The sequence below is a fragment of the Phocoena phocoena genome, chromosome 16, assembly GCF_963924675.1.
Source record: "Phocoena phocoena chromosome 16, mPhoPho1.1, whole genome shotgun sequence".
In the NCBI taxonomy this organism is placed as follows: Eukaryota; Metazoa; Chordata; class Mammalia; order Artiodactyla; family Phocoenidae; genus Phocoena; species Phocoena phocoena.
The window spans coordinates 60,608,084-60,619,369 of NC_089234.1; the positions used below are offsets into that span (position 1 = coordinate 60,608,084).

Sequence of the window (11,286 nt, forward strand, 5' to 3'; positions counted from 1 at the left end):
GGTCCCATTTGTTTATTTTTGCTTTTATTTCCATTGCTCTAGGAGGTGGGGACTGACAGGTCTTTGATGTAGGAATACTCTTGGGCTCCCTCACCTCACCCCTCAGCTCAGATCATTCCAAGGTTCAAGCTTTATGCACTTCCTGGAGGCGTTCAGCTCCAGTTGTCCAAGGTGGCAGCTGGCTCAACCCTGCACCCTTGGCTGGCTGTCTCCTCCCCTCTTCCCCTCCTCCCCTGCCAGGCTGTCTGCAGCTCCCACATAAACCATTTGCTCTCAAATCTTTGTCTCAGCATCAGCTTGTGGTGTAATTCAAACCAAGTGACCCAGTTTTCAAGAGGAAGCAGAAATCTGGTTTTTATATAAAATCCCTTAATTTTAAAGTGGTGGCCAGTTGTTAAAAAGAAAAGCAGACCATGCATGGACCACACATCCACAGGGTAGATGTGGTCCATGGCCAGTGCTGTGCAGGGCTATGTGTGTACCTGGGCCTGGCCTGACCCTGACATCCCTTAAATGCTTCGGCATCATGGCTTTGGCTATTTTCATGGGTGCTCCTTCCAGCAGCTTGGCTTTATTCTTCCCCTGCATCTCATGAGAATGTCCCCTCCTAGCTGTCACTCTCTGTTCCTCCCTCCCTCCCTCCCTCCCTCCCTCCCTTCCTTCTCTTATTCTGATTTTCTTGAGCGAGCCTCTCCTGCTGAGTCTTTACTACTTGCTTGCTCTTCTAATAAACTGCATAGCAGCATTTAGCAAGGGGTTTACTAGCTACTAGGGGATTACATCTCCAGGGAACCCGTTTACTGTTGGTAACCTTTGTCCGGCTGTTTCAGAAATGGCTCCTTTAAGAATGACCCCAAGCTCTAGTTTCTCAGATCAATAGTGTCCTGTGGTGTTTATGCCTGGCCTGGTTCTCCAGGGTCTCCACTCTCTGTGGGGGTCAACACATCTTTTGGGTAATGCCACAGAGGCCCTGCAGGTGTGGGTTGATTTGAGGACACGAAGGGTTTCAAGCGACTGGGAGGTTTTATGACAGCTGCATGGATGCCTTGGAGCTGTGAACTCTGACCCATAGCGACCCTGAGGCTGCTACTCCCCACACAGGTTGACTCTTGCTCCTGGCCTGCAGCTCAGTGAGAATGATGTGAAAGTGGGATGGGGCCCTGAAACCCTGGGCTTTTTCTCCCCAGCCACTTCACCTACCACCTTATTGTCTGCTTACCATGGCTTTTAGTCTTACACCTGCAGGTATCTGGTGGGTACACATTGTTCTATAGAATGCCAAAGTCTTGAAAATGTTGTTCGGCAAACAAAAAAAGTTTTCATGGTAAAAGAATTCCACCCATAAAATTTGTTATGAGTGAATCCTTGTAAGCTGGGTCAGACAGAGGAAAGCAGGGCTTCTAAGAGCCTTTAATGCACTAATGTGCACTATGACTTCTTAAGAGAGATTAGGTGACAACAGTTCCTCCAAAAACACTTGGGGCACTGCTACAGACTCTAGGACCTGGCAGTGTGGGGCCTGGCAGGGCTCCGTAAGCAAGTGGCACAAGTCCAAGGCCTCTCTCTGCTGGTGATCAAACTGCCTGCAGGGATGGAGCCAGCTGACTGCCCCCCGGAGACCCCATGGGGTGTTCGGCTCCTTTCCAGGGTGGGTAACTTGGGGTGTAGTGCAGGAAGATTCAGGAACCCCAAGAGGTCTGGAGTGGAAAGAGGCTCAGCCTAGGCTGGTGGCTGAGGGGGCCAGTGCGTGGGGACGTCGCTAGTCTCTGCTCTATGATTAGGGCAATTTGGTTCTCCAGGTGGCCATTTGTGGTAGGAAACACAGCCTAGAAATTAAACTAAATATATCCAGTCCCCAGCAGATTGGACACGGCAGTGGCACCTGGCTGGGGACGGGGTGGCCGAGGTTCCACCCAGATCGGGATGTCATTGTGCTAACTCCTATATTTTAAGGGTTGGGAGGGAAATGGTTTGAGCTTCCAAGACCTGGCCTGGGTGGAATGACAGAGATACAGGTTTGAGTTTGGGGGAAGAGGTCTCATTTCCTCATATCATGCTTTTACTCTGTCACCCCTTCACTCCAGGGACCGTTGTCCCCAGTGCTCAGCTCTTCTCTGCCTCCTCATGGCTGCTGCAGTTCCTACTTCCCATCTGTCCCCAAACCCACAAAGCTCCACCAGCTTTGTCTTCCTGTGTTCCAAAAGGAACCCTCGCCCTTTTCCCTGAGGAAATGCCCATTCCCTCCAGGTGGCTGTTAGGAAACAAAAGCGTGGAAATTTAATTTGCACTAAGTTGATATGACTGATACAGCAATGTAATTGCATTAAAATTCTTAGTTGAAAGGGTTCTTGGCAATCTCCGGTGATTTTTGAGATTTTGTTGAAGGCCAAATGAAATCTTAAGTACTCTTTCAACATGTGAAGTGAATCAACGCACAGTTGCTCCAGTGAGAGCATTGCCTGCCCTTTCAGCTGACTTCAATCCATCCCTAAAGGGACTTTTTTGGAACAATGGTTGTCAACTACTAATCACACATTTCATTCTAACGGAAACTGGGGTACAGATTAAGGGAAGTGATTTGCCCAAGGTCACAGGGCCAGAGAGTGGCAAGGCTGGGACTTGTCCCCAGGTCCCCTGACCTTTAGCTAATGTTCTTGTCCCTTCCCGACAATGATGAGGTATTTATCTCTCAGACCTCATCCTTGTAGCCAACTCATCACCAGCTCTGCCATTCTGGTAAAAGAATCTTCATCACACCCTCTGCACTTATCCGTGCTTCCCTTGTGCCTTTCACCCCTGAAGAGTAGGCAGTTTTTCTGACCTGCTTCATGCTGGAAGTTACCCCTTTCCTACTGCTGCTAATTTTTTTCCCTGTTACTTTTTTTTTTCCCCTATTCCCCTCCCCACTCCAGCTTTATTGAGATATAATTGACGTACAAATTTTCCTGTTAAATTTTTACAACCCAGTTGCTGCTGAGAATAAACGCAAAAAAGAGGGCAGAGACATTTCAGATTCTGCTCATTGCGCGTCTTCATTTTTAATTAAATAAATCAAGTAAGCCATCAGGTGATGGGTTCACATTCTGTTCTGCAGAGAAGATCCTGACTGGTGGTGGCCACCAGCTTTCTGAAGGCAGCCCCTGTGTTTCCAGGAGATTGTAGCCACGACAAGAACATCTGGGACATTGATGGCAAGGGGGCTGGGAGCAACGTGGCCAAGCAGGCTGAGCTACATGCTACACATACACACGTGTGGACACATATGTACATACCATGGCCACGTATGGCCATGAAGGGGTATCCTGTACTATGCGCCCATGAAACATGACAGGGGGCCAAAATTCTTGGCAAAAAGAGTTTGCAGGAACCAGGAGGGAGCAGGGGAGCCAGGCAGACTTGGCCTAGAAAGTACAGATGAAAGGGAGACTCTAGGGGGGTGACCAGTTCAAGCCCAATGATAGAAGAAGCAAGGAACATAGGTCATTTTATTTGACAAATAAATACAAATAAAATACCTGGTCTACAGTATGAGCTAGGCCCTGAAGATGGCACCATGTCATCTTGGAAACACATAACTAATTAGTCCCCCATGCACAGTATGGAATGACAAAGGTCACAAGACCCTAGGATCTTGAAGTTCTTAAGACATCTGAGCTGCCAATTCTGCTTCATCCTTTTGAGGTAAAGAGCAGCTTCCACTCTTCTGAAACCATGGGCAGTTGAAAGGCCACGTGGCTACATTCAGGAAACCCTGGGCCGCCTCCCTGCCTTCTAGCTGGACCATGTGCTAGGAACCTGCACAGGCAAACTCATTTGTGCAGACTAACAAGATCCGCTTCTTGGAGCTCGTCAGACTGCCCAAGTTTAAAGAAGGAGCGTCCTCTGCAGCCATCTGTTGCCCCACCCCACTCTCCCTGCCTCAGGAACCCACCCCTCTGAGACCCACCTTTGCTTTCAGCCTTTGGGGATGGCAGTGGGAGAGGACTGCCTTGGGGACACAGCCATCCAGTCTTCTGCCCCTGTCCTTCGTAATCCAGGGCCTCTGAAGGGATAGGCCTCATAGTCAATTAACACAGAACCAGGGCTGGAAGAGACCTTCAGGGTCAGGACCAGACCATCTGATGCTTACATCTCCTGTCTGCTCTCTAGGCCAAGCATACGGCTTCTGGGACAGGGACCTCCTGGAGCTTGTTCAGAAAGCAGAGGTGGAAGGGAAAGACGTTCTTGTAATGGGTCGGTTGGGTCCTCTGCTCTTAAGGGTTTGGTTAGCAGCTGCCCCATTAGACCAGCCTCTGGCATAGCTCCCAGGCTGAGGGTGCTGGCAGGCAAACATTTTTTTCCCCTGTTCATTTGGTTACTTATTTTCAAGTGAGTGCATCACATAAAGGGACAGAGGGCTAGAATTTGCTTATGTCTCTCAACCTTAATAATAAGTTGGTGATAACCTGCAAGGGCCATGCTACAGAGATCTGCTTCTTCTTTTTCCCTTTTCATGGGACTCAGGAATCCTGCCCCCGCAAAATCCTGCTCCCAAAGACCCTTACCCCCATGTCCTCATCCACTCCAAGGTTTATAAACAAGGCCCAGAGGAGAAGCCAGGAATGGGCAGCAGTGGCGACAGCCTGAGGGTGTTGGACACTGCCCTGTCTCACCAAGGCCTGGAATGTTCTGAACTATTTTTATAGGCTGGGCTAAAGAGGTCTTCACGAAGAAAAAGAAAAACGAATAAACGCTCATTGCTGAATGAGCCTCTTGTTCCCAGGAAGCTGGCGGTGGGCGGAGGTGAGGCCTCAACACTCCCTCTGTCTCCAGGCAGGTGGGTGCTGTGGAGGTGAAGGCTCGTGGGGGGCCAGAGGGAGCAGAGAAACCAAGGCTGGCCTCGCTGGAAGAGGCGGCACTAGCTCCCAGCTGGACCACCTCCCCTAGCCCAGCTCCCTGCTGAAAACCCCTCACACGTTACTCCAACCAGGTCCCACGGAGTGTAGAGTCAGTAGTCATCCCTCCCTCTCCTCCCTAAACCCCAAGGGTTCCCAGAGCATTGCTAAGCCCAAGGCAACACTCTCTTGAGGTGTGTCCTATTTCAGATACCTGGACAAAGGTAATATAGCAGAAAGGGCCTTACTGTCATATCTTCAAATCAACAAGAGGAAACCGAGCTAAAAAAAATACCCTGCGGCCATTGTGACTCCCACGCTCTCAGTTTTGTCCTCTCGTGTATTCTGAATCGTCTTGGAGTGTCCTTGTATGTACGAAGTGAATGGTTTCTATTATTATCGTCTTTTTTGATTTGGGTACAGCTTTGAGTCCCTGCAAAAAATAAAATATTTTCTGTCTCTTCTTTTTCACAAAATAAATAAATTAAGTCAACCTGCAGTGTACAAATTGATAATGTCCTGAGAAGTCCCAAAGGTCCATTCTCGGCATAGTCCTCAGAGCTCAGGGGTGGAGGCCTTGGCCCCAGAGGCACAGTAAGGGAAGAAGGAAGAAGTCTGCAGTCCACACTAGGAGGGCCCCAGGAACCAGAAAGGGCCTTGGATAGAGGTGCCTGCCTCCCACCACCCCCAGGTGGGGAACAGTGGAGGGAGCAGGGCAAGGGCTGGGGAAGAATGGCCAGTACTTCTGGGCCTGCCAGAATCATCCTGGCCCCACTCTGCCCCAGGATCAAGTTTTCAGAGCTGGAGTCCTTTTGGACCCCAAATTAGAGCCATTTCCCGGTACAATTTATTCTTGGAACAGAAAACCTAGAGATTTCCTCGATTGGCTGAATCCATGGTGATGGAGACCCAGCAGCTCAAACGTACTGACTGTAATGGATCCCACAAAATGGCCACTGTCCTCACCTTTTCAAAGGCTGGCTTCCTGCCAGGACACCCCCCCCTTCCCTATGGCAACACTAGCCGGACCCAGATCCTGTATTTCCCTGCTCCCCATAATACTCAAAACAAAACTCAGCCCTCTGGGCTTGACAATGAGACGGATCTGATACAGAGGTTGTCCAGGAAATCAGAAACAGCCCTTAGCGAACTGCTGACGCTTCCTGCAAGTTCTGAGGTGGTACTGAGTGCTGCTCCCTAGTTTGGGGTGGGAATGGGGAAACGCTTCCACTCTGGGGACATCTGCTTGGTCATAGGACCCTGACGCCCCAGGAAATATGTTAGGACCTGGGAGAGATGTTCAAATCTGGCCTCTTCTTGGGGAGGGGGTGAGGATTGCTAATTTATGCTGCCTCTGGACACTCAGCAAAGAACGCCACTGGTTTCTGACATTTGTTCCACGTGGGATCAAACAAAAAAGCCCGTGGGGTGCTGTGGGCTGCCGTGTGGCCACCTTGGCTCTGGTCCTTCTGGGGGAAGGCTCCTCCTCCTCTTCCTCCAGCAGGAGCCAAAGTGCTCCCCACTGGTCTTCCCGGACCCCTCAGCCCCTCAAGCCCACAAGGCTTCCAAGCAGCACTCCTGTAGAAACAAACCTGAAAACACAGCCACAAGAGACCAAACCATAAATAACTTAAAAAAAAATAAAACATGCACCCCATCCCACATTGAGTAATACTCTTCCCAGAGCCCTAAATGAGGAATTCCAGACACTAACCACATAACCATGACGACGAACCATGTGGCTGACCTCTGTCCCCTGTCTTTTCGGGGGACGGGGTATCCTGATGTGACTTCTCCCTCAGGAGCACTCTGTATTTCCTTCTGCGCCTTGCCCCACAGTGGCCTGGCTGGAAATGACAGGACTCATGAGCTGCCTTTTGCCTCCAGGGACCACTGATGCTCCTGCCAGTCAGGCTTGAGGCCGCTTTCAAATATGGACCTGCTCTCGGGGAGCCAATTGAGCTAGGACAGGGCCTTCGGGCTGCAATCACACGAGGGTCAGCCATGCCATTTCAAACCATGCTGCCTACTAGCAGCAAGGACACGAATGGGTCAGGGGAGGTAGCCACGAGAATCTAAGGTGGGCAGAGGCCATGGACTTGGCAGTTCTGTATCCACCGTTCAGCCTCAAGCTTGGATGGGGAACAGGGTCATGGCCCATGACCGTATATCATTCCCCCCTCCCCGAATAACTCTAAAAGGTAAGCAGAGGCTTTTCTTTAGGTGTGTGATACAGATAAAGCATAAAGCAACGGGGAAGATTTTTTCTGTGTGTGTGTTTGTGTTTTTATGTTCTTCTGCCTCTCTGTGTGGTGTGAGTGTAGGTATTTGTCTTTATATGTGTATGTTTGTTTTGTAGCTCTATATAGAGCTGATTTCACCTCTCCCCAGGGACCCACCCAGACGCCACACTGGATTATGGAGAAATTCGGAAACTGAAAGGTTGACACTGAGTACAGCAGGGGGTCTGACTGTGACTAGTCAGTGTCTGAAACCCCTTCTGGTTGTTAAATATTTGTGGACTCTGACCCACAGGGTCTACAGGCACCTATGTGTGTTTCATGTATATTTCTGTGTGTGTGTGTGTGTGTGTGTGTGTGTGTGTGTGAGAGAGAGACAGAGAGAGACAGAAAGAGAGAGACAGAGAGAGAGAGAGAGAGAGAGGGAGAGAGAGGCGAGAAAGGCTTGTCAATAGGCTCGGGCCTGCCTGGGCCTGCTCAGGACACCACAGCCCCTTAGGTCTGGGTTTGACAGCCCTCAAAAGGACTGGCCACTGTCCTATTCTCAGCGGGGAGCTCCAGGCCCACAGCTAGGGCGGGGAAGCGAGCGGGCTGAGGGCCTACTTCTACAGCGCAGGCGCCACCTACGCCCTGCACGTCTTCCTGCCCTCCCCTGCGGCGGCGCTGCAGTCTCCCAGCTGGCCTGGGTGAGGCCGGCAAGGCGGGGCTTTCACCAGGAGGGGTGCTCGACGCCCCGGGTCCCCTACGTGACCCAGAAGGTGCCGCGCTCCTCCAGCAGGCTGACGGAGCGGTTGGAGAGCGAGGCGGCGTCCTGCACAGGCTTGTAGCCAAAGAGGCGCATGGCGGGGCCGCAGGCAGCCTGTACCACCTGCGCTAGCTTGAAGGGCATGCTGAAGCGCCACTTCTCAAACTGCTCCGAGGAGTTCTTCTGCGTGGAGTAGATGCCGTCGTGCGCCGCCTGGGTGTTTTTCTGGATCCAGTCCTCCACCTGCGGGGTCAGGGGAATGCCTGCAAAGCGGTACATCTCCTGGGCCTTCTGCAGCGGCCTGAGGGCCACGTCCTCGTAGCGCACCAGCATGTAGCGGCCCCGCAGCCACGCCGGCTGCCTCAGGCCCAGCTCAGCGGACAGGCGGATGCTCTCACAGTTGCCCTTCAGCCGCAGCACCTCCTCCTCCCTCAGCTGGTCCTGTCCCTTGGCCAGCCACTTCTTCCAGGTCTCGTACTTGTCAGCAAAGGCCACCATGCGGGAGGCTAGCACAGCGCGGGGGTCGCGCACCAGCTGGATGACGCGGAGGTCCAGACGGGGGTCCTCGGCCAGCGGCTGCAGGAACTCCAGCTGCCGTATGCGGACGGCCTTGATTGCCATGTGCTCCTTGCGGCGGCAGGCCTCGGAGGCCAGCGTCATGTTGAGGAGGCCGCAGCGGCGGTTCTTGCACGGGTACTTCTCGAATACCTTCTTGACGAGGGGCGTGCAGACGGGGTCCTCGCAGAGGGAGCGGCTGGAGCCCCGGCGGAACACGAACTGGGTCAGGTGGTCCTCGGGTGCCGGGATGATGAAATGCTCCAGGAGGTACAGGTCGCACAGGAAGAGCTGTTTGAGCACGTCGCGGTATACCAGGGCCGAGCCTGCGGCGTTGGCGCCGCCCTGCTCGAAAGACACCGTGCGCTCGATGTGCCACAGCGGCTCGAAGAGGTAGAAGATGTTGCCCTGCTGATTGAAGAACTCGCCCACAAACGAGGAGCCCGTGCGCGTGGTGGCCATGAGGAGCAAGTGGCGCCGGGGCGGGGCCTCGGCGGGTGGGCGGGACTCCTGCTCCCACTCTGTGGTCTCCTCCTCAGCCTCCTCTGCCGGCGCCACGCCTAGCTGCAGACTGAGGTTTCGCAGGCGGCTCTGCAGCTGCGTGAAGGCCGAATCCAGCTCACTCAGGGACAGGAGGGATGCGTTCTCGGCCAAGACTAGGGCTGGGTCGGTGCTATTGGCATCTACCAGGGATTGGGGGATCTGCTTCAGTTTGTCCGAGACCCTGCGAGAACAGAGGGATACCGGGGTCAATGACTGACTGGGGACTCCATCCCCTGTGCCACCCTGAGGAGCATCCCAGGATAATCACCCAGAAGCCGACTCTGAGGCAAGGATTTGAGTGTAAGTAGTTTATTTGGGACTTGATCACAGGAAGAACGGGTAGAGGGGTAGGGAAGTGAGGCAGGGAGGAAAGGAAGTCCATAAGGGTGAGCAGGCTACCCCTGTGGCCAAATCGCTCTGCAGGAGGAACCCCAGGAGACGGTGTAGATAGAACACACCTCAGGATTCTCTACCCAAGGGGTGTGAAGCTCCCAGTTGGCCTTGACTGAGGGCTGCTCCCAGAGGCATTTACTCCCCAGGACTTGTGGCTTGCCAGTGTGCAGGTGGAGAGAATGCCCTCAGGTGGAGAGTTGCAGGATCTTGCAATAGGACCCAGTAGGCACAAACTGGAGCAGTCCATGCTAAGGAACCCAGGCAGGGCACTGACATAGTGCCTACTACATAGCCCTATTCCTAACCTACCCATCCTGGTTGATGCTTTCTTGTAGGGGTTGTGCTTGGGAGAGAAGGTCTGTGAAATCTTTCTATGTCTTGCAGGCCCACTAGCAGGGCCACTGCACACAGCGGTACACTGCCAACTCTAGGGGGCAGCATTCCCAGCATAGCTGTTGTGAGTGCACACCCCTGGAGTTGAACAGTGCACAACCTGGGCAGCTGAACATGGCAGCCCTGCCCACCACGGTATCTGTACCAGGACCCTGCCTCACCCTCATCCATGACTTCAGATTGCTATAGGAGATATGCTGTTAATGTGAGGCATCATCCTAGGCCAGGAAGTTAATAATAATAACCACAGCCAGCAAGTACAGGACACCAACTGTGTGTCAGGCACAGGGCTAAACGCTTTTACATTTTCTTATTTAATCTTTACAACAAGGCAGGCCCCATTATTAGTCACATTTTACAGAAGAGAGACTTAAGACAGAAAAGTGAAATAATTTGTCTAAGCTGTCACAGCTAGAAAGGGCCAGAATCAGGGGAATTCCCTGGCGGTCCAGTAGTTAGGACTCCATACTTCCACTGCAGGGGTCATGGGTTCAATCCCTGGTGGCGGGACTAAGATCCTGAAAGACGTGCGGTGCGGCCAAAAAAAAAAAAAGTGCCAGAATCAGGATTCCAACTCAAACTGCCTGAGTCTGGAGCCCAAGTCTCACGGCTGTGCAGTCATGAGGACATGGGCATGACCTACTGCCTGGGCACAGGAGAGGTCTGATGATTACTGGTTGAGGGATTGCCTTTGTAGGTCCACAGAGAGCCCTATAAGCTACCTCTCTGCCCCCACCCACCCCACCTTGATAGGGAAGACTTGTGCTTGCATCCCTCACCTTGATATGATTTTATTTTCCTTTTCAATGAAGACAAAAACCACCACCACAAAAGCCAGGAAAAGGGCATATTTGCTCCTCATTCTCAGGCTGTGCAGAAAGTGTCGGCAGTCCTGGGGCAGAGTGAGTCCTTTCTCCATGGGGAAGGGTAGGGCCATGGGCACTCAGCTTGGGGACATCACTCAGGACCTGGCTCGTTGTTCAGGTGGGGGACACCTGGTCCTGTGGAGAGATGAGCGGTCAGGACACCCTTGTCTGTAGATGAGAACAAACAGGAGCTTTTCCACCAGACTTTTGGGGACCACAGCCCTGTTTTGTCAGAACCCCAGACCCACTCTCCCAATGAACTATGCCCCAGAGACTTGAAATGAGGTCATTCAAAATACCAATGAACCTTCTGATTCGTCCATGTCACTTCCAGCAGTTTATGCTTTGACTTCACGCATGACTGAAAGGCAAGTGTATGAAAAGAATACTCCTTGCAGTAAACATGTTTGCAATAGCCAAAGAGTGAAAACATCTAAATAAAATATGATGGAGGAAGCAATGGATTATTATGCAGCCACGAAGAATAATGAGGTGGATCTACTCATGCTGATGTGAATAATCTACTATATATTGGGTTGGCCAAAAAGTTCGCTCAGGATTGTCCGTAAGATGTTACAGAAAAACCCAAATGGACTTTTTGGCCAACCCAATATGTTATAATTTTATATATAAATAATGTGTATACATTATACATAAGTAAGCTGCAGACATAGTGT

At 52.0% G+C, this 11,286-nt stretch overlaps 1 protein-coding gene across 1 annotated transcript; it reads right to left on the reverse strand.

The window, feature by feature from the left end:
- Positions 1–7,856: 7,856 nt before the first annotated feature.
- Positions 7,857–10,662, reverse strand: CHST3 (carbohydrate sulfotransferase 3). Its single transcript, XM_065894870.1, has 2 exons — positions 10,523–10,662; positions 7,857–9,138 (listed from the first exon to the last, which is right to left on the reverse strand). The coding sequence occupies exons 1-2, from the start codon at positions 10,660–10,662 to the stop codon at positions 7,857–7,859; spliced, it is 1,422 nt and encodes a 473-aa protein (XP_065750942.1).
- Between the last annotated feature and the right edge of the window lie 624 nt (positions 10,663–11,286).